At 35.4% G+C, this 27,543-nt stretch overlaps 2 protein-coding genes across 4 annotated transcripts in view; one reads left to right on the forward strand and one right to left on the reverse strand.

The window, feature by feature from the left end:
- Positions 1-1,669: 1,669 nt before the first annotated feature.
- On the reverse strand, positions 1,670-3,072 carry LOC113002863. 2 transcript variants are annotated; one of them, XM_039459390.1, is made up of 4 exons: positions 2,744-3,069; positions 2,336-2,583; positions 2,149-2,235; positions 1,670-2,049 (listed from the first exon to the last, which is right to left on the reverse strand). In XM_039459390.1, the coding sequence occupies exons 1-4, from the start codon at positions 2,806-2,808 to the stop codon at positions 1,880-1,882; spliced, it is 570 nt and encodes a 189-aa protein (XP_039315324.1). In that variant the 5' UTR covers positions 2,809-3,069; the 3' UTR covers positions 1,670-1,879. The 2 variants fall into 2 exon arrangements, with proteins under 2 accessions (XP_039315324.1, XP_039315325.1); XM_039459391.1 differs by lacking the exon at positions 2,149-2,235 and having other exon boundaries at positions 2,744-3,072.
- Positions 3,073-3,427: 355 nt separating this feature from the next.
- Positions 3,428-27,543, forward strand: part of LOC105204157 (charged multivesicular body protein 4b) — a 62,742-nt gene continuing 38,626 nt past the window's right edge. Inside the window, exons 1-3 of one of the 2 annotated variants that reach the window (XM_039459368.1) lie at positions 3,428-3,792; positions 13,085-13,089; positions 13,691-15,847. In XM_039459368.1, coding sequence (XP_039315302.1) covers positions 3,612-3,792; positions 13,085-13,089; positions 13,691-15,415 — 1,911 coding nt within the window. In that variant the 5' untranslated portion in view covers positions 3,428-3,611 and the 3' untranslated portion in view covers positions 15,416-15,847. Of the gene's footprint in view, positions 3,793-13,084; positions 13,090-13,690; positions 15,848-27,543 lie in introns of those variants that run through there. The other variant, XM_039459369.1, reaches the window with a different exon arrangement.

Here is a 27,543-nt window from a genome sequence, read left to right on the forward strand (position 1 = left end):
TAAAAAAGAATATTTTATCTTTGCAGCATCTACAACAAAGGATCCATTTCTTAAAAAGTTAGCTAAGTTCTATAATTTATATAGAAAGAACATTTTACATTGACATTGTATAAATTTAGAATCTATACATGTATACACGATATTTAACGAGAGGTGAGAAATAAAGATTTTTTTTCTTATGTGACGTCCATTAATATAATATAGTTAAAAGTTTTTATTATTTTTATTATTATTTTTCTTAACAAATGCATCTGTATACAATAGTAATATTATGCGAGATAATTTTATATACATTAAGTTATTGTGATATACATATACACACACAAAGTTAAACAAATGCGCACAATACATATACACAGATATACACATTTATATTTGCTTTACATATTATAACAATTTTCTTTTTTTTTTAAATAAAACGAATCAAACAAGTAAAAAATGTTATAACATATTTTCCCAATTTCAATATTCCTTCCTTTACAACTGCATAGAATGTCTGTAGGATGGCTAACTATAGTCGACTTATAGTTGTCTTCAAATGTATGACTTAAAGACGTCTCTAAAAGTCGACTTATAGTTGTCGATTAAAGTGGGACATTGTATGACTTATAGACGTCTTTAAGTCATCTAAAGTCGATTTATGGACGTCCATTTTCCAGACGTCTAGCAGTTATGGCCGACTCATAGTCGACTTAAAGTCGACTTTGTGCTGTTAGGGTACATATAGTAAGCATACTTTTAGGCTAGGTTGCTTTTTGTTTTTTATTTATGTTAGATAGCTTTATTTGTTATATTGTGTTAATAACTGTGTTTTTTATATTGTAGGAAATTCTGTTATACTTCTGTTATACCCTCATATACTTGTGGTGTGTGCAAAACACTTGTTTGTACCATACAAGAAAGTGAAGAAATATATCGGCACTCTTGTATGGAGGGATATAATGAATGTTACGTAAATAAAAATTCATATTATTTTTATCCTAAAAGCGGTAAATACATTAATAACAATTTTGGCCCAATGCAAAAAAGAAATTGTGCTCATTACGATTTACAAAAATCGGAGCTACCCAAAACTTTTTTTTTATCTATTTCTTTTTCTTTTTTTAACAAATACATTGCAGCAATTGCAGCAGCTATACGCCGTCTTCTAATTTCAGCTATAACCGCCACTATGTGTTTATAATATTTTACATACTCGATATATTGATTATAATATTCCAACTCCATTTTTGCGGTTATGTCAGATTATGTACTTAGCAATTGCCGCTTTTAACGCTGCTTTGCATTGCGGTGGAGTTGGGTAGAGTAAGGGTAAAACGCCAGCTTTTATTCGCTACATGAAAAAGATAGAAGCGATAGCGTTTAGCTTTTTAACGCTGCTTTGCGTTGCGATTGAGTGGGGGTAAAACGCCAGCTTTTACTCGCTGTGTGAAATTCATATATGTAATACTCCTATATTGCTAGTTCCGTATCTTCACAATGAGCGGGACGAGCCCCGTAAAAAAGAGATGCACGAATTCCAAATATGGGCATGGACGGTCAAGCCTCATTATGCGCAGGCGCGTCTATTGAGTGAGTGTGAGCGAGAGACAAGGATTAGGAAATGAGACGGAAAGGACGCGAAACAGAATAAACATTACCCGGTCGCGACCGAATGCTTATTTGCAACTTCTAACGGATAAATGTTAATTAACGAATAATAATATTTGAAGAGAATGATTGAAATTATAGGTGTAGGGTTTTTCATTTTAATGGACATTCTAAAATATCTCGAGAATAAGATATGGAATAGGAAAATGTAATCTTTTTAGATAAAAGCGTTTTTAATAGTTCAAGCAAGTCATTATTACTGTTATTAATAAATCAACATAGATTACGTTCAACTAAAGCTATAACAACTCCTTTCAGTATTTAGTACCCTCAAGAAAAATAGTTTAGTTTTAAATTTACGTGTCTCATCCATCACATTCTTGGATGTTGAAAATTCCAGTTCTCCTACATTTGAAACTGATGTGAAATCTGGAGGAACATCAATAGAAGGCACTGATTCTATAAAACAATATAAATAATGTTGAACCATAGCTGTAACAATACTCTTGTCAGTATTTCCTACCCTCAATAAAAAAAATTTTTATGTTTCAATCTTACGTGTCTCGTCCATTGTATAATCAGATGTTAACTGGAACTGCAGTTCGGCAGCTGAAGGATTTGGAACATCAATAGAAGGCACTAATCCTATAAAACAATATGAATAATGTTGAACCATAGCTGTAACAATTCTGTTGTCAGTATTTACTACCCTCAATAAAAAAAATTTGTATGTTTTCAATCTTACGTGTCTCGTCCATTATAATCTCAGATGTTGACTGGAACTGCAATTCGGCAGCTGGAGGATTTGGCACATTAACGGAAGGCACTGCTCCTGGTTTCAATAACCACTTTCTGCTACACAGTCCTATGCTATTTTTATAATCACTTGGTACAAAGTGATCGGAGCAAATGTGTACATGTATCACATTGTCCTTGTCAGATAATTTGCAGGCATGTAACCACTGTGCCCGAATGCTCACCTCTTTTGGAAATCTACAAATAATTATTATTTATTCCATCATGCTGTTAACTGCTTGATAATCCAATCATGTGTTACAGTAAATCTAGTGTAATAATGCTATGCAAATAAGTTGAATTAGAGAAAATAAGTATAACGTTTTATAAATACACATTTTACATGTAAGATATTTACTTGTGCATTGCAAAATTTCCATCCTTTGCTGCCTTTTTCTGACACAAAAAACAAATTCGCACCATTGTAAATTTTTTCTTTGGTTTGTCTCACTTGGGACGCTTATAATATGCGTTGTTTACCGTCGCACACACGCACAAATCACGAAAACAGGTTATGTGAAAATCGCGCCTAATGGTGTTTTAAAAAATGTAACCGCATGCGCACAAATCAGCTGGGCCGTTCGCGAGAGAGAGGCTATTATACGTCTGCACCGTAATGTTTGGGCTGACGGTCAACACTCTTCTAGCAATATAGGAGTATTACATATATGGTGAAATTGCACCTTTAAGGGCCTCGCACATGAAATGCATAACAGAGCATAAGCGTATCATAAGGCTCAATGCACACAGGACGCGTCAACGCGTTACGCGTGGCGAATAGCCAATCATTTTTTCGTTTTTATGACAAGAAATAAGAAAGCAAAAAAATGATTGGCTATTCGCCACGCGTAACGCGTTGACGCGTCCTGTGTGCATTGAGCCTAAGGCCTCTGGACCAATGGGAATCTTATGTAAATCAATATGGCGACTTTATGCTGGATGCTCATTGGCCCATCGGTCTTATGTTGTGCTTGTGTTACGTTATGCATTTCATGTGCGAGGCCCTTTATGTGTGCTTATGTTATGTTATGCATTTCATGTGCAAGGCCCTTTAAGCGTAATTCGGAACGCACCCGTGGAATAGAATATGGCAGTGGTGATGGTGGTGAGCTCATAGCAGCTAATGTGCTTTTGATTTCTAGTTTATAGTTAACACACAAGTGTTCGTCGTTGAGCGATCGGAAGTGATTTTTATTATCTAATAAATAAATAACGAACACTACGAGATGAGTTTCTTTAGCAAGGTATTCGGCGGCAAGAAGGAACCGGCTGCCCCGTCAACGGCAGAAGCAATTCAGAAACTACGCGAAACAGAAGATATGTTGCTGAAGAAACAGGAGTTTCTCGAGACCAAAATAGAAAATGAGATGTCGATAGCAAGGAAAAATGCGTCGAAAAACAAACGAGGTATAATCTCACACACCTTCCGCGGTCTTGTATTTCATTCCAATTAGGCTATTATTTCGATTTTAGTATTGATTTCTTGCATTTGTGATTGCTACGTTATACTATTCTTTTTTCTGAATTTGATTAGTTATAGACTTCTTCCACAGACTATCGCCGGTATAATAGTATTAGTATAATACAATGGGTACTTTCTAGCAATGGAACATGGTTATGTATTGTGACACAATTGTATACAGTGTCGATTTGTAGTTGAAATACTGCTTCTGTTGAAGCTAAATGCATTTGACCTCCCATGGATAAATATTGATTATTTGACATTGTTTTCAGAATCGCGCAAAAACTGAGGTTAAGAATGTTTGATAGGAAAAATGGCATCTGCTTCAGTGGTATCAAATGTAAAACTCTGGTATCTGTTAGTAATACAAAATTAGTTACACAGCATTTTAGCTGTGTACGATTGTGTCGACTTATGTTGGATTGTACACTGTGTTACATAATGTTGCTTATGTATATAGCTGGAAAGCACTCTATATGATGAACACATAGGCTGTTTAATTGCAACAGTAGTAACTCACAAATTTTTAGGACAAAGCACATCCTATCCTATAGGTGTCTTATATATAATTTCTGAATTATTTTTTATTTATGTCTATATTAACGATAGAATTGTCAGGTTGACACATTTTTAATCTGATTTTTTATTTGGATTTTGTTATCACAGAAGATTGAGAGTATAAAGAGTTTAGAAGGATTTTTAGGGGAGGAAAATATGTATATTTTTTGAGAATTGCGTTAACAGGCTTTCTACAATAAGCTATTAGTTGATATCATAAGTCATAAGCCATAAGAATTGATCAATCACAGTCGAATATTCTCTTCACATTTGACTGTGATTGGTCTATTTTTATGGCTTATGACTTATGATACTGACTAATAGCTTATTGTAGAAAGCCTATAATGTATAAAGCTCATTCTACAACAAACTATTAGTTGGTGTCATAAGTTATAAGCCATAAGAATTGACTAATCACAGTCGAATGTGAAGAGAATATTTGACTGTGATTGATTAAATCTTATGGCTTACATTTTATAACACTGACTAATAGTTTATTGTAGAATGGGTTTTAATCAGTGCTGTTTAGGCTTAAAACTGAAATATGTCTGTGTTTATGCCTATTGCTATTCTTGTTCCTGACTTTATTGCTGTTTTGTTATAGTTGCAATACTTGATTTTAGGGATGACATTGGTTTGAGATTGTTAAAAGTTTTTGAATGTGTCATTAACTGTTTAAAATCGAGAAATAATTAGTGTACAATTTAAATGAGCAGAAAGAAGTTTTATTTAATGGGCCAAAATAACATTTAGTTGAGCGTCTGATAACACGTCTAAATCTTGAGACTCACAGAAACGAAGTAACAATTTATTTATAAACATGACAGCTGTTTCCATACAACAAATTGCTTTTGTTTTATAAAAGAACTCTATAATACATACAGTAGTTTAAAAGTTTAATCCCAACTTTTCCTTTCATGTCTAAATTATTAATTTTTAACACTTCTTCTTAATTTGACATCTTTGTAAATTTAATTTTCTAAATCAAAACATACGATTTCTTATTTTTGAAAGCAATTTGACAAATCGTTCGCCTGTTAACGCTTTAGTCAATATATCTGCAATCTGTTTATCTGTGGCTTTGTGAACTTGGCACCCAATTTGTAGCAATAATTTTTTTTTATTTTTTTGAAAGATTTTCATATTTAGTTGAATGTAGTACAACTGATTTTGTTTGTAGTAATGAAAAAAAATATGGCGAATTAAAAAATTGTCATCCTCTGACTTTGAAATAAATTAATTTTAATGTTTGTTTCTTATACAGAATCGTTTGTAGTGAATTGTAGTAAAATTATTTCCGTTTGTAGTTGAACCGTTCGCGAGATATAATTATTTAAACAATTTTATAAAAAGTGAATTTTTAAATCTTAAAGATATCTTAAATCCGCGTGCGGGAATCGATTCAGAATCGTTTGCAGTTGTTTGTAGTGATTTTCCCGTCGTTTGTAGTTGAACCGTTTAAAAGTTACAACAATTTGACGATAAACAAATACTGCAACTTTGCCCATTTTAAAGATATCTCAAATCCGCTTGATATGCTTGTTTTAGAATAGATTGTAGTTGTTTGTAGTGATTTTTTCGTCGTTTGTAGTTGAATCGTTTAAAAGTCACAACAATTTGACGATAAACAAATACTGTAACTTTGCCAATTTTCAAGATATCTGAAATCCGCTTGATATGCTTGTTTTAGAATAGATTGTAGTTGTTTGTAGTGATTTTCCCGTCATTTGTAGTTGAATCGTTTAAAAGTCACAACAATTTGATGATAAACAAATATTGCAACTTTGCCAATTTTTAAGTTATCTCAAATTCGCTTGATATGCTTGTTTTAGAATCGATTGTAGTAATTTTGCTTTTATTTGTATTTGAATCGTTTACAAGATGTAATTATTTAAAGATGTATGCTACATATAAACTTAGTCAATTTTAAACACTTCTATAATTGATGAAGTAATAAAAGGTACATTATAAAATTCCGTTCTTAGCGTTGTCTAAAACCGATGACGACGTGACGGAAAATTGATTTTATTGTTTATTTTTTTTTATTTTTTTATTTTTTTGTAATATTTTTTATTTTTATTTTACATTATTTTAGTTTTTAATTTTATTTTTTTTATACTACAGAAATCTTTCAATCAAAACTGTTACGTAAAAAAAGTAGTAAATAAAAAAAATGTTTCAACTAAAAAGAAATTATAAAAAAGAAAATAATTGTTATATAATTAAAAATATATATTTTTTATGTTGTAGAGTCTATAAAAGAAAGAAATTTTTATTCAAACTTGGTCCTTCAGATTCTAACATAAAATAATATGTGAATATAATATTTTTGTAACAATGTTCACGTACTGACTGTTATGATCCGGTTTTGTAGATCATTGTGTTTTTTTCCACTTGCCAGTTAGTCGTTTAACAAACACGTAATAATGTTCATTATGTTCATAATATTCATTAGTATAGATAATGGTAGAAACAAATTTATATGTATATTTACCATAAATTGGTTTATCTGGTATTTCTTCTATTGTAAATTGTCTTCTGCAATTTGAAAAACCATTACGAATTGCAGGCAAAGAGTTTCCAATATCCTCAACGTCTAGAATAATATGGTTACCTTCTGATAAACTTTTGATAATATTAATGCCTTTGCATCGAGAACATTTGATTGTATTAGATTCATAAGTTTCATTTAGAGCTTCTTGCAGACCTGCCATGCCATGTTTATATATTGAGAATGGATTGAGGTGTAAGACTGGCAAAATCTGCGAGTTCTCGTAATCAGCGCATCGAATAGTTTTTTGAAGAGACGGCACGTCACGTAGGATAAACCTTTCTTGTAAATATGAAATATTGATTACGCAATCTAATAATCCATCTTTTATTACCTTAGTTGTGCTTAATATATGTCCTCGCTCTTTGTACAGTTTTGTTGTTACACTTTTTTTTTGTTAGTGTTTGAACAAATTTAGGTAAATAAAAGTTAGAATTTATAAAATATTCAGTATATGAAATACGAAATCATGACATGCAGTTAAGATGATTTGACTAGTTGAATGAAACGCGTACGTTTTTTGCACGCTTACGATTTATTTACAAATATTTATTGGTTTTAAAGAATTTCCGTTCATAAGTAAAGGTATCATTGAAGTGAATTTTGGACATTTGTGAATAATGTCGATGTCAGGACATGCAGCGAGATATTTATCACATTTTTTTTGCTCTATGTAGTTTTGATGTGATTGGAATTGTCATTTTGTTAAGACCTTTTCAGTTTTTGGTCTCGAAAATGATGTTTCAGAAGAAATACTGGTCTGTATAGTCTCAACAGTAGTCTGTTCTGATTGTATTGTTACTCTTTTAACATCTTTTCAGTCTTCCAAATTATAAATGTGAAATTTGTCACATGTATCATTGTTTGTTGATTTTATCGAGTTGTTAATATCTTTGAATTCTCCCATGTCGGTTGTTACTGTTTCAGAAAGTTTTATTGGTGAAAGATCATCACATAATGAATTATTAATTTCAATGCATGAAGACATGTCAAAGAAATTGGAATTATCAGAAGAATCTTCAAGCTTAGATGATTCTTGAACAATAGGGTCTCTTACTACAGGCATTACTTGCGTAATCTTTGGAGAGTTTTTCTTAGAGTTTTTTTCTGGAGCATTTACTAACTTATTTGTACCCATCAAAGATTTTAGGTGAATAACCAAATATTTATCCATTCTAATGGCCTTTCCTTTTTTAAATATTAAGTACTTAAGTTTGCGAAAGTACTCTTCACTTAGAACCGAACTTGCTACATGTTTATCACCTAACTCTACAAGAGAGTTTGATTGATTGTTGGTCATTATGGCTGTCCACAAAACGAAATGTTTGGATAATTTAAATAGACGCAAACCGAAATCAGGACAATGGTAAGGATTTAATCGACCTTTAAGGTTATCAATGCTGCCAATTTTTATTTTTTCCATAATTATTATATATCAATTGCGTTGCTTGATTGTAAAATTAGCTTATTGTCAAAGTCATCAAAACGTTCCAGCAACTCGCGATTATATTGTTTTCAGGATTTCTGAGCACATTGTTAGGGAGGTTATACATTTTTAAATGATTTACAACTCTGTTGTGAGCAGCAACGCAATGACTTTCTTTATCATAAATGTCTTCATGACTTGCAAAAGCTATTGATAGGATATTTGTGCAAATTTGAACGAAATCGTCAATTTCTGTGCATGTACTAAGAAGGCCGACGCAACGTAAATAAAAGTCTTTTTTATAAGGAGATTCATGATCAAAACAGCTCCAACGCGTAACTAATTTAATTATTAGATATGCAATAACAATACGAATGATACAGCGAGGATATTGAACACGCATGGATGAGTTATTATGTAAGATGATACAGTTCTCAATGTACATCTTAAGATCTCTATTGTTGAATGCTAAAGAAGTTGTATTTAGGAGCGTTAATGAATAATCAACGACTATTTGTTTCGGAGTTGATCCCCCAGAACGCAACCACTCTCGCATCCAATATGTTAATGTGTTAGTATCATGTTTTTCCAAAATTAATTGAAATAAAGGTAGGATTTTTTTACGATAACTGTAAATAGCTTGGTAGAGGTAAACAATTCGTTTTGAGGCGTCCGGTTTTGGAATTTGTTTTATTAATACACCCGTTGCATCAATGCTAATACTAACACTATCATCTTCATTTTGAAACTTTTTATATAGAAAAAGCTGCGTAGGAGTCCAATACATCAGATAAAAGTTGTCAAGCCCAATTTTGTAAATGTAACTATTGAATTTTTGGCTGTACTCCATGTCCCACACTGAGGCAAGAGCTGTTTTACTTTTAAATAATTGTAATTTTTTGTTTTTAAATTCTTGTTTTGCTTTACGTGCGACGTCTTCTGAAGGTTGGCTGATACAACATCTCCAAAGTTTATTAATCTGTTGCTTTATTTCGTTGCCAAGCGTAAGTAGTTGTACTCTGCAATTCTTTTCTGATACGCATGCGTCTATCACCACATATTTGGCGTTTTTTATCATGCGCTATTCTACGAGAATTGAAAGTGGAAATATATAAGGTCGGGCCATCCTCAATTGGTTTGCTTTGACAATAAACATTAATAAACAAAAATATCTTACCAGGATTTCGATTAATTTGCGCATTTTTAAAGGAGTAGGGACAAGGTAATTTTAAATGACTCCACAAAATATTGTAGAGTGCGTCAGTCTAGCCAATAACAAGTACCTCGTATTTGTTACGTTGTTTATAATTTACAACATGTGATTTCAGAGTGTTCCATTCATTTTTTGAAATTGAAATTGTTTTGCGCAAAGGTGGTAATACGCAATTAATTTCACCCGAACTAATTCGACTAATTCATTGAATCATTTCGCGAATCTTCTAATGTTGTACCGATATTACTTTCATTTTTGGAAGAGTCGCACATTTTGACTCCGTGTATTTGGTTAAAAATGTCATTTCTTTTTTTTAATAAATAAAGGTAAATATAATTTTTTGACATTTTATTCTGCATTGCCTCAACCGCCTTTTGCCAAATATCATCTGTCCATGGCAAAAGTTCACGTGTATTATAAAGAAATCATAAATCCTTGAGAGTTTCGTAAATTTGGTTGGGCAAATTTACTGGTTTTTGAGGCATTTTTATATTTTTCCCAAAACTCTAACTCAATGTAAGTTGCTTAAAGATGCTCGAAGAATAGTAAAGCGCAAGGCAAGAGTTATCTCCTTTATATAGCGGTGGGCTTCTCTTTTTTTCTTACTCCTTGCCCCACGCCGCTGCCGCCGCGAACAAATACCAGTGATTGGTGCGTTACTCTCTCCACGTACTGCTGCAGTGGCGCCTTGGTTGTGGAGGTGCAATCTCAGAGTTAGGATAGTTTACAATATACAAGGTGGTCCACTTAAATCGACCATCTTAAATGTCTTGCTTTTTTTTAGATGATAGGAAGAAATATTTTGATAAAAGCTTTTAGATAAAAGTTGCTTAAAGAAGGATGAGATGTAATACTTGATTTAATTTTAAGTATACGTACTAAGGTTATATAAAAGTCAATTTTATTTGTCTATATGGAATCATCTTAATTTTTTTTATATAAAACGATTACTCGTGATATTTTGCATAAAAAATTATAGGCATACAATGGTCAAAAATTCAATAGTTTACGAGATATTTTATACTTTAATTCGACATAATTTTGCCTAAATTGTTAAATATCTTGAAAAAAAATATTTATTTTTAGATTATTTTATTGTAGTATTTTTATGCATAGAATAATAAAAAAAGTTAAGTGTAAAAAATACACAATTATCTTTAAGAAAAAATATGAATTTGCAGCAAATAGTTACATATTTTTTTAAAAAAACAACTATATATTTTTTACACTAATAGATTTTTTTTTAATATTCTGTAAAATTATTGTAGGGTTAATTTGTATAATTATCTTGAATGCGTTGTGTGAAGTTATCCGTCGATATGATTCTCGCTCTTCGAGCAAGCGAAGACGGTGTTAGAAAGCGTCGTTTAGCAACGAATGTAAACTATTGAAAAGAGAGAGTTTGAGTTTGTTTTGATCTGATCTGCGAGTGAGACACAATAAATTTTAATTACATTTATGCTTGTATTCTTTCCTTTCAAATATTCTACATATTTTTTGGGGGCTCGTCCAGTCGAATTACATAAGGAATACAAGAGATACAAGCGAAATTACGAGTCTAATTGTGAGTGAATCATCAGTGCAATAAAAGTGTATCAGTAAAGAAGAAATAAAGAAGTATACAGACAGCGAAGGTGACTCGCACCAGAAATTACAAGACGAAGACGTGATTTAAGACGTATTATTCTGATGATGTCGACACCAGGCCCTAGTGTGTTGGACGACGATCTAAGTGCTAAGTTAGCAGAGATGACGATGGTAAAATTAAAAGACGAATTAAAAAAACGACGATTGAAGACAACGGGACCCAAGAACGAGCTTGTTCTAAGATTGGCAGCAATTATGAGCGTGGAACGCGAACATGGTGGACGACAACATGTAGACAAAGATGAAGAGGAAAACGTGCAGCAGCAAGATGATGTGAGTGAAAGCATTTCTAGTTCAAGCGACGAAGAAGACGTACTGGTGACTGATCAAAGACATAATGGTGCGAGAAGATCCAGAAGAAACTATTTGTTAACATTCAGAGACGTAGAAGAGTCGATGGAAACTTTTAGTGGAGACGACAAGGTCGACGTAAAGAGGTGGCTTAAAGACTTTGAAGAAATGGCGGTATTATGCGAATGGTCTGATATACAGAAGGTGGCGTACGCAAAGCGACTTCTTCGTGGTTCGGCAAAATTATTTGTGAACTATGAAAAATGTACAAAGACGTGGAAAAAACTACGGAGAGCATTAACGGAGGAAATTCATGGACGCTGTTGACAGTCACGCAGTGCACCAAGAATTGATGCGACGAAAGAAAAAATCAGATGAATCGTATCAAGCATACATTTATAAGATGCTCGAAATCGCGGCGCAAGCAGACGTTGATACAAAGTCGGTGATCCAGTACATTATCGAGGGTATTCAAGACGAACCCGTTAACAAAACGGTGTTACATGGAGCGAAGACGATATGAGAGCTGAAGGAGAGGTTCATTCTGTACGAGGCCATACGAAAAGAAGGAGAGTCAAAAACGAGGCAGCAAAAGACGGAAGAGAATAAAAAGAAAAAGACGATTCGAGACGACATGAACATCACGACATCCACGGAAACGAAGAGATGCTTCAACTGCGGTAGAAAAGATCACGTAAGCAAAGAATGTCCGTCAAAAGACAAAGGTGTAAAATGTTTTAAATGTAATGAATTCGGTCATATCGCGAAATCATGTAAAGAAACGGTCGATACACAGAAGAAAGTTGCGCATGTAATTTCCGATAATCTGCGTCAGAAACAGTCAAAACAAGTAAAAATTGCGAATCGGGAATTCACTAGTATAATAGATACGGGAAGTGACATAAGTATAATGAATCGTGAATGCTATGAAAAATTAAGTTGTCCAGAGTTACAAAATAAAATAGTTTTTATCGGTTTAGGAGCACTGAATAATCAGACACACGGGTCGTTTGTAACAAATGTTATTATTGATGACGAAACATATGAAATCTTATTTCACGTCGTGGATAATCATATAATGAAGAACGCAATTTTAATCGGAACTGATTTTTTGAATCAGGTTGAATTACATTCTATAGGAGGACAGATTACAATTTGTAAAATTATTTCAAATTTACCAGAGATATTAAAGATAGATGTAGAAGAAATAAACAATTCAAATGACTTTTCGTACATCAGTGAAAAACATATCCGACAAAAAATAGAAACAATTGCTCAAAATTATAAACCAAAAAAGACACGAGAAATTGGTATTGAAATGACTCTGATTTTAAAAGATGACGTTCCGATTTATCAAAGGCCACGTAGACTGTCTCAACCTGAAAAAGAAGAGGTAGATAGGCAATTAAAAATATGGTTAAATAACGGTATTATCAGGCCATCTATTTCAGAGTATGCAAGTCCGATCGTGTTAGTTAAGAAGAAAAATGGTGATACGAGAATTTGTGTAGACTATAGAAAGCTGAATGATAAAATAGTAAAAGATATCCACTGCCGTTAATTGAGGATCAAATAGATCGTTTGCAGGGTGCTGGGATTTACAGTGCTCTTGATCTTGAAAATGGATTCTTTCATGTTAAAGTAGCTGAAGGAAGTAGAAAGTATACTTCATTTATTGTGCCAAATGGCCAATATGAATTTATACGAATGCCGTTTGGGCTTTGCAATTCCCCGGCGGTATTCCAAAAATTCGTGAATGCCGTGTTTAAGGACTTAATAAATGAAGGAACTGTATTAACTTATCTAGATGATCTAATTATTCCCTCGCAAAACATTGAGCAAGCAATTGACGATTTAAAGCGTGTATTAGAAGTAGCAAGTCAAGCCGGACTGATTCTTAACTGGCGAAAATGTCGTTTTATTCAAACAAAGATCGAGTATTTGGGGCATATTATAGAAGGCGGAATGATACGGCCTTCCGAACATAAGACTAATGCGGTAATGAAATTTCCAATCCCACAATGCGTACGTGACATTCAAAGTTTTCTCGGGCTTACTGGTTATTTTAGGAAATTTATTTTTCGATATTCGATGATAGCTAGGCCGCTGATAAACCTTTTGAAAAATAATACCAAATTTCAGTTTGGACAAGACGAGATACAAGCGTTTCAAAGTTTAAAGTATGCGTTAAGTAATAAACCTGTTTTAAAACTTTATAAACAAGGAGCCGAAACGGAGTTACACACGGACGCATCAAAGTTCGGTTATGGTGCGATTTTGATGCAGCGGGATCACGCGGATAATAATTTTCATCCGATATATTATATGAGTGGAAAGACCACTCCCGCGGAGGAAAAATATATTAGCTACGAGTTAGAAGTACTTGCAATTATTAAGGCATTAAAGAAATTTAGGATATATTTGTTGGGAATTCCTTTTAAAATTATTACTGATTGCAAGGCATTTACTCTAACGATGAATAAGAAAGATCTAGGCGTGCGTGTGGCTCGGTGGGCTCTAACGTTAGAAGAATATAATTATAAGATTCAACACAGGACAGCGAAAAGTATGACGCATGTAGATGCATTAAGCCGACATCCTCTTCCAGAAATCTTACTTATAAATGAATGTAACGACAGTCTGATCGCTAGGTTTAAGAAGGCACAAAATAGCGATAAAGATTTACAGCGAATCAGAGAATTAGCAGCACGAGATGAAACCGACGGTTATATATTAAAGAATGATTTATTATATCGAAATGAAGGTGATGATTTATTACTTATTGTACCAAAAATGTTACAAAACACGATAATTAGACAAGCACATGATCAGGGACATTTTAGTATTAGTAAGACAGAAGCAATTATACGAAAAAATTATTGGTTTAAAGAGATGCGTCCAAAGATTAAAAAAATAATAGCGGGTTGTATAAATTGTATTTTAGCCGAGCGGAAGTATGGTCGACAAGAAGGGTTCTTGCATGCGATTAATAAAGGAGATGGACCGTTGGATACGTACCATGTAAATCATTTGGGCCCGATGCCCAGTACAAAAAAAAGTTATCGGCATATTTTTGTAGTAATAGATGCATTTAGTAAGTTTATTTGGCTATATGCTACTAGATCGACTGACACTGCTGAAGTTATAGATCGGTTACGAAAACAATCTACGTTGTTCGGAAATCCGCGAAGAATTGTTTCGGATTATGGCACCGCTTTTACTTCAGGCGCTTTTAAAGAATATTGTAATGACGAAAAAATTCAACATATCCTTACTTCGATAGGGATACCTAGAGGAAACGGGCAGGTAGAGAGAGTGAACCGTACGCTTATACCGCTTTTAACAAAATTATCTACGCCGAAAACAGATGAATGGTTTAAGTTTTTAACAATCGCGCAGAGATATTTAAATGCAACGCCGAGTCGAAGTACCGATCGAACGCCATTTCAGTTAATGTTTGGAGTTCATATGCGATTAAAAGAGGATCCACAAATACGGGAAATGATCGAAGATGAATGGATAAAGATGTGTGAAGAAGGACGTGATAATATTCGTAGAGAAGCCAAAAAGAAAATCGCGAAAATTCAACAGGAAAATGCAAAAAGTTATAATAAAAAAAGAAAAGAAGCGCGATTATATAAAGAAGGAGATCTTGTTGCGATTAAGAGAACGCAGTTAGGTCCAGGTATTAAATTTAAAAATAAATTTTTAGGTCCGTATCGCGTAATTAAAATTATGCGTAATGATAGATACGTGGTATCAAAAGTCGGTGATCATGAAGGTCCACGCGAAACGTCGACGGCAGCTGATTGTATGAAACTTTGGATACCTGACGATTATGATATTGATGTTATGACTAGCGAAAATGAAATCGAAAATTAAAAGAGCGATAGAAATTAAATTAGAAATAAACATGCTAAATGTGAAAATTTAAACTAAAATTGTAACTAAAACTGAATTGTAAGCATTCGAGGACGAATGCCTTTCAGGAATGGCCGAGTTGTAGGGTTAATTTGTATAATTATCTTGAATGCGTTGTGTGAAGTTATCCGTCGATATGATTCTCGCTCTTCGAGCAAGCGAAGACGGCGTTAGAAAGCGTCGTTTAGCAACGAATGTAAACTATTGAAAAGAGAGAGTTTGAGTTTGTTTTGATCTGATCTGCGAGTGAGACACAATAAATTTTAATTACATTTATGCTTGTATTCTTTCCTTTCAAATATTCTACATTATTAAGGTTATATAATCGAAAAATGAATATTTTACAAGATATTTAATAATTTAAGCAAAAATATATCAAATTAAAATATAAAATGTTTCATAAATTATTGAATTTTCTGCCATTCTACAAACGACGAGAAAATCACTACAAACAATTACAATCGATTCTAAAACAAGCATATCAAGCGGATTTGAGATATCTTAAAAATTGGCAAAGTTGCAGTATTTGTTTATCGTCAAATTGTTGTGACTTTTAAACAGTTCAACTACAAACAACGTGAAAATTACTACAAACAACTACAATCTATTCTAAAACAAGAATATCAAACGGATTTAAGATATCTTAAAAATTGGCAAAGTTGCAATATTTGTTTATTGTCAAATTGTTGTGATTTTTAAACGGTTCAACTACAAACGACGGGAAAATTATTACAAACAACTGCAAACGATTCTGAATCGATTCCCGCACGCGGATTTGAGATATCTTTAAGATTTAAAAATTTACTTTATATAAAATTGTTTAAATAATTATATCTTGCGAACGGTTCAACTACAAACGAAAGTAATTTTACTACAATTCACTACAAACGATTCTGTACAAGAAACAAACGTTAAAATTGATTCATTTTAAAGTCGGAGGATGACATTTTTTTAATTTGCCATATTTTTTTTTTATTACTACGAACAAAATCAGTTTTCTACTACATTCAACTACATATGAAAATCTTTCAAAAAGAATAAAAGAAAATTATTGTTGCAAGTGGGGTACCAAGTTTACAAAGCCTTTATCTGTGGGAACATATACAACATTTAATTTTTTTTTACTACACAAATTTTAGCGTTTTGGAATGTAGCAGGGATAGCCAACAAAAGGGAAGATTTTTGGAAGGAAGTTAAGAAATGGGATATAATCATAATGAGACGTGGTTAGATGAAAGGGGGTGGATAGCAAGGGTGGAGAGCAAGGGATTTCTTTCCAAGGAGATATAGATGGGAAGTGCAGGTAGGGAAAAGAAAGAACAAAAAAGGAAGAGCGAAAGGAGGTATGGTACTGGGGATAAGGAAGGGCATTAAAGTGAGAAAAGTGGAAGCGGGGAAAGAAGGAATGATATAGGTGATAGTGGAAATGAACAAAGAGAAGTGGAGATTAGTGGGAGTATATATTAATGGGGATATGGGAAGAAAGTTGGAGTGTATGAAGGAATGGATGGAGGAGGAAGACGGAGTGAGGACTTTAATAGATGGAGATTTCAATGCCAAAACTGGAGAGGATGGGGGGGGAGTAGATGAACAGAATTGGGAGGAGGTGGAGGGGAAGATCAAAGGACAAGAAGATGAACAAGGAGAGGAGAGTGTTGGTAGGAAGGATGGAGGAGGTGGGGTGGGCGATTTTTAATGGGAATATAGAAGGGGCTTGGCAGGGAGAGTGGACTTTTACTGGGGGAAGGGGGGAATCAGTCATAGATTATGTGGTGGGAAGTGTGGAGACCAAGGAGATAGTTAATAAAATGGTGATAGAAGATTGCGTGGATTCCGATTATCACCCCTTGGTAGTGTGGATCGGAGAAATGAGGGGGATCAATTTGAAGGGGGAGGGAAGAAATATCGGAAGAAGAAGATGGGTATGGTCGGAGAAGGGAATAAAAGATTTTAGAGAGGCGCTAGGAGAGCTACCAGCAGGCGAAGGGGAGGTAGAGAGAATGTGGGAGGAAATGAAAGGGCAGGTATTGGAGATTTTGAAGAGGAGTAATAAAGAGAAAGGGGGGATAGTAAGAAGAGGCTGGTGGGACGAGAAATGTAGGATAAAAAAGAGAGAGTTGAGAAGGGCACTGAGAAGGTGGATAGGAGGGGAAGGGGATAGACAGGGGTACAAAAAGAAAAGGTTAGAGTATAGGAAGCTGATCGAGAGGAAGAAGAAGGAGGAGAATGAGAAGTGGGAAAAAAAGTTGAGGGAGATAAAAACGGAAAATCAGGTGTGGGAAATGGTAAGTAAAACTAGGAGGAGAAGAAGAGTGAATGAGGGGATTAAAATGGAGGAATGGAATGAATATTTTAGGGACTTGTTGGAGGGAGTAAATGGGAGAGTAAGGAGAGGCGCGGAAAGGGGAAGGGGATGAGACCAGGAGGAGGGGCTAGCGCGGGAGAAGATAAAGAGAGTGCTGTCGGGAATGAAGGACAAAAAAGCAGCAGGGGCGGATTCCGGTTGAAATGTGGAAATACGGGGGGGGGGAGATGGAGCGATGGGTTTGGGGAATATGTGACAGGATTTGGAGGGGCGAAGGATGGATTGAGGAGTGGAGTGATGGGGTAATTGTTCCGATCGTGAAAAAGGGGAAGGGGATAAGCGTGGAGAAGTACAGAGGAGTGTTGCTGACGTCATCGCTTTATAAAGTGTATGCGACGGTGCTAGCGAACAGGTTGAAGGAAGAGGTAGAAAAAAAGGGTTGATTCCACAGAACCAAACCGGGTTCCGAAAGAGTTTAAGGACGATAGATAACATCTACGTGTTAAACTATCTGATAAACAGGCAGGTCAGCAAGTCGGGAGGGAAAATGGTCGCGCTCTTTGTGGATCTAAGGGCCGCGTTTGATTGTGTGGATAGAGGGATATTGGCAAAGGCAATGAGGGATAGAGGGGTTAGAGAGGGGCTGATGATAAGATGCGAGGATGTGCTCAGGGAAACAAGGAACCGGGAGAGAGTAGGGGAAAATTTTTGAGAGTTCTGGAAGGGGGTGAGACAGGGGTGTCCTCTGAGTCCGACCTTATTCAACCTGTTAACGGCGGACCTGGAGCAAGTGATGAGAAAAGGTGGTGGGGGGGGGGGAGTTAAACTGGGGGAAGAAAAAGTTTACTCTTTGTCGTATGCAGACGATATGGTGCTGTTGGCGGAGGAGGCGGATGATATGAGAAGCATTCTGGTTAGATTGGAGAGGTACTTAGATGGAAAAGGACTGGAACTCAATGTAGGCAAGACGAGGATGATGAGGTTTAGGAAAGGGGGAGGGGAGGAAAAGGAAAGTGAATTGGAGGTAAAAGGGAAAGGCAATAGAGGAAGTAAAAGGAGTTTTCCTACCTGGGTTACGTAATGCAAGGCAATGGAGGGCAGGGGGCACAGGTGAGGGAAAGGTTAAGGAGAGGAGCAGCAGTAATGGGAAAAGTATGGGGAATTGGGAAAAGAAGGTTTAAGGAGGACTGAGGTAGACTGTGCTGGCTATTTGACATGCTGGTATGGCCGGTGATAGGTTATGGGGTAGAAATATGGAGATGGAAGGAGAGGGAAGCATTAGAAAGACTACATGAAAGATTCCTGAAATGGGTGATGGGGCTAAATTAGGGGACCCCGGAGTACATGGTAAGGGAAGAACTACAGAGAGGAAAGGGCGGGAATAAGGGCAATAGGGTTTGAAAAAAGGTTCGAGGAAGGAAGAGGAAGCGAACTAGCAAAGAGGTATTAGGAGGAATTGAAAACAAGAAGTAGAGGAAAGAAAAGTATCTCAGAATGGGAGGAGGAAAGAAGGGGATTTTTTGGGATGAGAAGAGTGGGGGATGGGTGGGATATAGTGGGGAGTAATATGGAGGGTCTGATTAAGAGGGAGAGAGAGATGCAAAGGGAGGAAAGATGGGAGAGAATAATGAAGACGAAGGGTAATAGGAAATATAAATGGATTAAGGGGATTCCGGGGTATTTAAAAAAAGGGTGGGAAGAGAGTAGGTGGCAAAGGGTGGCGAGATTTAGGTTAGGGAACGGGATGAGGGGTAACAGACACTGGGAGGAGGAAGAGCGTAATAGGTGCAGGATGTGTGAACGTATGAACGAAACGTGGGAGCATGTGTGGGAGGAATGTGTGAGTTGAGGGCATGGGAAAGGATGGCAGGAGATGAGGGGGATTGTGTTAGGAGAGGATGGGGAGGGAGAAGAATGGTTGAGGAAGTTGGAAGTATTGAGGGGAGAGAATGGGCGTGAGGGGGGGGGGGAATGGGTGGATGAAGATTTGAATGAGTGAGTGAAAGAGGGGATGATTGAAAAGGGCTCACAAGAAACACCGGAAGCGGAGGTCCCGATAGGTTAGGTAGGATTGCGGCGTGTGTGTGTGCGTGCGTGCGTGCGCGTGTGTGCGTGCGCGTGCGCGTGTGCGTGCGCGTGTGCGTGTGTACATAGTAGGAGAGATAGGATAGATTTAAGTGTAGATTGCGGCGTCCTAGTTCGTAAGCTAAGTAAGTTGGTTGGTAAAGAATAATTGTACGGAGATGTAACCCTAAGGGGAGGCAATAAATTATCTATCTACTACACAAATTTTTAAGAAAATTATATTTAATATCAATATATTTTAGTTTACGATGTTGTTTCTATTTATTTTTTAAATGTATGCAAGATTGATTATCTTCAAAAACAGTAATTGGTTTGTCACACTCAAGTCCAAAATTGCGTAACAATTTAATAAACCGTAGAATGTCTATCACGGCTGTAGCCAAGGCCACATATGCAGACAATGCTATTGTTGTTTGTTTTCTTGTTATCTAGGACATCGTGGTTTCATAAACTCGAAATTAATATCCAGTAACAGATTTCCAATCGCTATCACTGGCCCAATCTGCCTCCACGTACGCAAGTAGAGGGATATTATTTCTCTTCTTAGATAGAAACAACCCATATTTCAGTGTTCCATTAATGTAACGTAGAATTTGTTTTAGACCAATCCGGTGACTTTCTGTTGCACAATTCTGAAAACAAATAACATAATTAATTGCTGAACTAATGTCCGGACGTGTGTATAACATCAGATACCTCAGATATTCGATGAATTCTTGATAAGGCTTTTTTCAATAATACACTTGACTTTTTCATGACCTTTTTTCTGTCTTTTTTGTACTTCCGTCGGTGATTTAACTGGTTTGCACTCAGTCATGTTAAACCATGACATCTAACATTCTCTCTATGAAAGCTTTTTAACTTAAGAATATGCCATTATGCTGAATTTCAATCTTTATTTCTAGATAATTATGTAGCTCTTTCATGTCTGTAATAAGAAACTCGTGCATTAGTATATCTCTTAATTTTTTAAATTTATGTTTATTATCTGCTGCAATAATAATATTGTCCACATAAAGTAAAAAAAAGAGCTTGTTTTGTTTCCATATTTGACAGTATAAATACATATCGCTTTTTGAACGTTTAAGATTAAGACCTTAAACAAATTTGTCAAATCTTGCATTCCACGCCTATGGCGCCTGCTTCAGTCCATAGAGAGACTTGTTTAGTTTGCAAACTAATCCATTTGGTTTTTCAAGACCTTGAGGTTTCTTCATATAAATTTTCTCTTCTATAATTCTGTGCAAAAAAGCATTTTTGACGTCCAGCTGTCTTATAAACAAATTGTTTTGATTGATAATTGAGAAAAGAGTTCTAACCGTTGTAATATGTGCAACTGGTGTCTAAGTTTCCACATAATCGAATTCTTTTCTCTGAGCACATTCTTTAACTACAAGACGAACCTTATAACGCTGAACATTGCAATTTCTTCTTGCTTTATATTAGAATTCTTTATCTTTTTTTGTTTAATATTATTGTAATCTTCTGATACGTCATTGACAAAAGCTTCAGGATTTAAAGCTATTCCAATATATCCATCATAATATTTAAGTTATTTAAGTTTATTCTTTAGTTTTGTACTGCGTCTAAGTTCTTCATTTTTTTGTTCTTTTTTTCTCTAAATTACAGATTTTTGTTTATGAACAATTTTTTTTATTTGCACTTTTGAAAGAATTATTTTCTTCAGAAGAAAGCGAGTTTTCAGAACTACTTAAATTCATTTTTGTTTTGTCTCTTGAAATTCTGCTTTCTTATTTGGATGTTTTGTTGAATTCATCTTGTTATCTTTATGTTCTATTTGACTGTTAGTATAAAAATTTTTATTTCCATCAAGAACAAATCTTATTTCATTGAAGATTATATCATGTCCTAAAATGATCCTCTTCTCTTCCGGACACTACAAACGATATCTGTTCGGACCATATCTAACCATACGACACTTCTTTGATCTTGAATTAAATTTTCCATCAATTAATTTTTTGGGTAAACGCAAATAGGCAAAACATTTGAAAATTCTTAATTTCTGAACATTCGATTTTTCTCCATACCATAACTCGGCCAGAACTTTTTCTTTAACAGCTTTTGTTGGACTTTGATTAATCAAAAAATACTACCGTTTGAACAACTTCTGTCCAGAACCTTTTGCTCACCTTTGAGTTTAAAAGCATACAACATGCTCTTTCCGTGATAGTACAATTTATCCGTTTTGCTACTCCATTTTGCTGTGGTGTATATCTAATTGTAAATTTGTATTGAATTCCTTGACTAGCGCAGAAATTCTTTATTTCTGTAGAAAGATATTCTCGTCCGTTATCGCATTTTAATCTGCTGAGCTTTGATTGAAATGTGTTTTGGCCATTGCATGATAAAGCCTGAAATACTTGAAAACTTTATTCTTCTCTCGAAGAGTATACACAACTGTTTCGGTGTGTCCGTTTCCTTCAATTCGATTGTCCGCGTTACCGGCTTTTAATATAATCAGTTAAATCGTGTTTTACGAGTAAAGTTTCCATGTGAAATTTGCAATTGCTAAAGTTGGTCCCATCGGAGAGAGGAACTTTATATTTGTCTTCTTCCGCCAACATGTTACACTAAACTGCACACATAAAACAAGCTATTTCCGGAACACACGCACAAATTAACACTATTATTTTTACTCGCGTTGTACTCTGGGCCCATAACCTGAGAAATAATTGGTGTACAATTTGAATGGGTAGAAAAAATTTTTATTTAAAGAATCAAAATAACATTCAGTTAAGCGTCTGATAACACGTTTAAATCTTGAGACTGACAGAAACGATTTATTTATAAACATGACAGTTGTTTCCATACAACAAATTGCTTTTGTTTTATAAATAATTCTCTATAATACATACAGTACTTTAAAAGTTTAATCCCAGCTTTTTTTATGTCTAAATTATTCATTTAACAAAAAATTATTCTTTTTTTGTATTATTATTAAGATACTGTTACTTATATTATACTTAACTATGAAATATGTTATATTCGGTTGTAGGAAAAGTCATGACGTATTTTCGCAACAGAGGGCTCTAGTTTATTTTTAGAAGTACTACTGAAATCTACGAAATGATACTGTGAAATCTACTGAAATAATACTGTAACTTTCAAGCGTCATAACTCGGAAAATCTTTAATGAAAATAAACTTATTTATAGCATTTTGAAAACCTCTCGAAATCGACTATAAGAAAATGCAATAAAAAATATAGAATGTTAAGAAAGTACCGATATCCTTTAATGAGGGAACTACCGATACTCTAATATTGTATCTTTTATTGCATATTCTTGTAGTTTATTTCGAGATTTTTCCAAAACACTACAAGAAAGTTTATTTTTGTTGAGTACTTTCCGAGTTGTGACGCTTGAAAGTTACAGTACACCGTAGCTTTCAAGCCTCAAACTTGGAAAGTACTCAACGAAAATAAACTTTCTTGTAGTGTTTTGTAAAGGTCTCGAGATAAGCTACGAGAATATGTAATAAAAAGTAGGCAGTTTTATTAAAAAAATTGAAGGTGACCTTTACGTGTCCTTCAAGCAACTATTCAAGGTCAAATTAATGACACCATCTTATGTTCCCTTCGAAATCATACAACTTTTGTCTGAAATATTTTTGTCTACTGGGTTTAGTTTTTGAGATATTTGGCTGGATTATTTAAAATGGGACACCCTGTATATTTGGCTAATATTTATAAAAAATGTCTTCAGATGTGGTAATATATTTGTGTTATGATTAATTTATGGCATTTTTAGACTGTACATCAATTATGAATATTAGTTGCAACCTCTTTTTTTATATTGCTTAAAATATGAAAAGCTTATAAAATAAATATTAATTTCAATTCTTATGTAATAAATAAATAGAAAAATTATTTAATTCTGTAGGTCCATTTGAAAATAGTAAAATGCTTTGTGCAAACCGACTGTTTTATTATTTCAAATATTTCACAGTTTTATACAGTAACAGTTTTATTAGCATCTTGAAATTTTTATTACACATCTTTCAAACTTTTATCTAATTATAAGTATCAGTAGGATAAAAAAATTTAGGTACAAAAAAAAGGTTTTATTTTTTGAAAAATAAGATTTTTAACTTATTTATTTTTCAAAAATTTAACTTTTCTCGAATTATCAACAAATACTTGTAGATAATTTTAAAAATAAGTAAAAACTTTTTTTAAAGATTTAGTGAAACATTTCTAAGACGGATTGTAGGATTCTACAGCAATTCGACAAAATGCGATTCTTTTGTATCGTGTAAAATTAAACTAAATTATCACTGATGAACAAGACAAAGTTAAAAAGTGACTCCTTATCATTATATGAAAAATTAAGTTTATATGTAGAAAGTCAGCCAATGTATGTACAAGGGCATCTTTTCTTCTGTGCTATGTGCAAAGCCTGAGCGCGCGAATTTTAGCCGTTACAATTAGATAGTTTTAATAATTTATGATTTAAAAAGTATTATAGCCTTGAGATTTTTAATTGTATTAGGATTTTTGACTTAGAATATTCCGAAAACTTTGCTCATATAAAAAATCTGTGCTAATTCTGGGACACCGTGTATACAGAGTGACCCAGAAAATCTGCCTATACCCTCATGGGTTGATGGAGCAAGTGAAACTGAGAAGTAGTCTTTTATCATTTTTCAAAATTTGCAATAGTTACCGAGAAAGAAATTAATAAAGTCGGCAAATGAGCACGTACTTTTTCTACGCACACGGAAACTGCCTGTCGGTCGCGAAACTATAGGCAACCGCGGCAAGCGGCACGGTGAGAAGAGAGATGCAGTAATGGCTGTCTTATCCGCCTCACCGTGCCGCCTACCGCGGCTGCCTATAGTTTGGCGACCGACGGTCGGTCTCCGCGTGCGGTGGGTAGGGAAAGTACATGCTTATTTGCCGACTTTATTAATTTTTATCTCGGTATAACTATTACGAATTTTGAAAAATGATAAAGGACTTTTTTTTCAGTTTCACTTGCTCTGTCAACCCATGGGAGTATGGGCAGATTTTCTCTATCTTGTATATAAAAGTACAATTTTACGAGGTATGTTCAAAAAGTATCGCGAATTTTGTGTTTTTTCAAAAATTATTTATTTATTCATGAATATCTATTTTGTCCCCTTCAAAGTAATCCCCATGAGATATTATACACTTGTGCCAACGGTTTTTCCAATCTTCGAAGCACTTCAAAAAATCATTTTTTTTTATCTTGTTCAGCTCCTCCTTCGATGCCGTCTTTATCTCGTCAAGCGTAGCGTAACGTCGTCCTTTCATGGGCCTCTTCAGTTTAGGGAACAAGAAAAAGTCACAGGGGGCCAGATCTGGGGAATACGGTGGCTGCGGCATCATTAGTGTGTTGTTTTTGGCCAAAAAGTCGCGCACAAGCAACGATGTGTGAGCAGGGGCGTTATCGTGGTGCAAAAGCCAATTTTTGTTCTTCCACAAATCCGGGCGTTTCTGGCGGATTGCTTCGCGCAAATTGCGCATAACTTGCAGGTAATATTCCTTATTGACCGTTCTACCCTGTGGCAAGAACTCATGATGCACCACGCCCCTGCAATCGAAGAAAACTATCAGCAAAACTTTCACATTCGACCGAACTTGGCGCGCTTTTTTCGGTCTTGGTTCGTGCGGCAGCTTCCATTGAGATGATTGAGCTTTGGTTTCCACGTCATAACCATAAACACACGATTCGTCACCAGTTATGACCCTCTGGAGCAAATTTGGTTCGTCGCGGACAGAGTCCAACATCTCATTAGCAATGTTCATGCGATGCTGTTTTTGGTCGCAATTGAGCAATTTTGGTACGAATTTCGCGGCGACCCGTCTCATGCCCAAATCATTGATAAAAATCGAATGGCACGAGCCAATCGATATGTTTAGGTCCTCAGCAACTTCTCTAACGGTGATTCGACGATTGGCCAATACCATTTTCTCCACTTCATTAATTTTTTCGTCTGTTGGTGAAGTGCTCGGGCGTCCGGCACGCTCTTCGTCGTTCACATCTTCTCGGCCTTCTGAGAACATTTTGTACCACCGATAAACGTTGCTTCGGTCCAAGGTAGCTTCTCCGTATGCCACAGTCAACATTCGGAATGCATCCGCGCACTTAATTTCGTTTTTCACACAAATTTTGATACAGGTTCTTTGATCCATTTTTTTGAATAGGTAAAAATCGAAGACGATCCAAAACACGTGCAAGCAAAGCAGCTGTCAACAATTAAGTGAACATTCAAAATGGCCGAGCTTGTCGGCATAAGTGAGAGACATGAGTACCAACATAACGCCACAAAAAGATCGAAATTCGAATATACGTAACCCGCGAAAATTCAAAATTCGCGATACTTTTTGAACACACCTCGTATATATATATATTTTAAATATAACTTATATAATTAGTTTCTATTGTTTTCTAACTAGATAATAATATTAATATATATTTTGTTTTGTTATATAATTTATAAATAAATATTAATTATATATGTACAACTATATGTACACACACATACACACGCACATGCACACACACACACACACACACACACACACACACACACACACACACACGTATGTATGTGTATATTGCGACTGCACTCACGAGCGTGGTGCAACTACGTGATCACCCGCGACGACAGATAGACGCGAAGATTAGCTCGCAGATTTTGATCTAATGCGCAACAATTAAATAATAGATTGGGTGCCAGGCACGAGTGAGCGTACCGCTCTTATACAAGATTATCGATTGCTGAAATTTGTCGCGATTGAAAATCGAACGCGGAAATGTTTTATTGCTTCACGGGCAATGACGAGCTCTCTTAACCGGTAGCTCAGCCACGGAATTGGCAGAGGGAGTGGTTTGTTGCTGGCGGGAAGATAGAAGAGAGCGAGGGAGCTTTGGAAGAGAACACGTCGAATAATTAGAAAATTAACAAGTAAATTTCCTCCAATCTCAGACATTAAATCACAGTATTTCGGGACAATCTCTCGCGACACGGGCGCGGCCGGAAAATACCACGCGGTCGTCGGAATAAGCTTACTTAAAAAAAACAGAGACCAAATTAAACTCTAATCAGCGACGGACAAGATTCACCGCTCGCACACGTTATTATCCAACACGCGCACCCTTATTTGCGAAGACAACGTGACGATTCGACCGAAAGCGTGCGATCGGAACGATCCGATTGCTTGACAAAGACAAGAGTAGACGAAATTAAACGAGACACGCAAAATGAAGACACGGGATAACGCGAGACTTGGCTGTGGTGGTGTAGGTGGCGTTCTTAATAACGAAACGAGAAATACACGACATGATCGGATGGGGCGGCTTCGGCAGAACAACGCAGGCAGCGCGCAACTACGTGTATGCTCCGATTTTGGCGGAAAATCTACTTGCATATAACGCGGACTCGAATTGTAATTATCGCGCGCGGGCGAACTATCCAACCGGCGAAATCGGTGGTTTTACAGGATCGTTTGTCTTACCACGACACTGGTTCTCTCCGAAATCGTCTTCACAATAAATTCTGCGGTCATGTTTTCGGCTCGCTTCCGGCTCACACGCAGTGCTGTCAGGCGGGCTGAGTTACCCCTCCAGTCCCCTCTCAGGAACGAGTTGTAAAAGCGCGGATCCCGAGTAAAAATGAATAAATACTTTGTTTATAATAAATAATAATTATAA

The sequence above is a fragment of the Solenopsis invicta genome, unplaced genomic scaffold, assembly GCF_016802725.1.
Source record: "Solenopsis invicta isolate M01_SB unplaced genomic scaffold, UNIL_Sinv_3.0 scaffold_38, whole genome shotgun sequence".
Classification (NCBI taxonomy): Eukaryota; Metazoa; Arthropoda; class Insecta; order Hymenoptera; family Formicidae; genus Solenopsis; species Solenopsis invicta.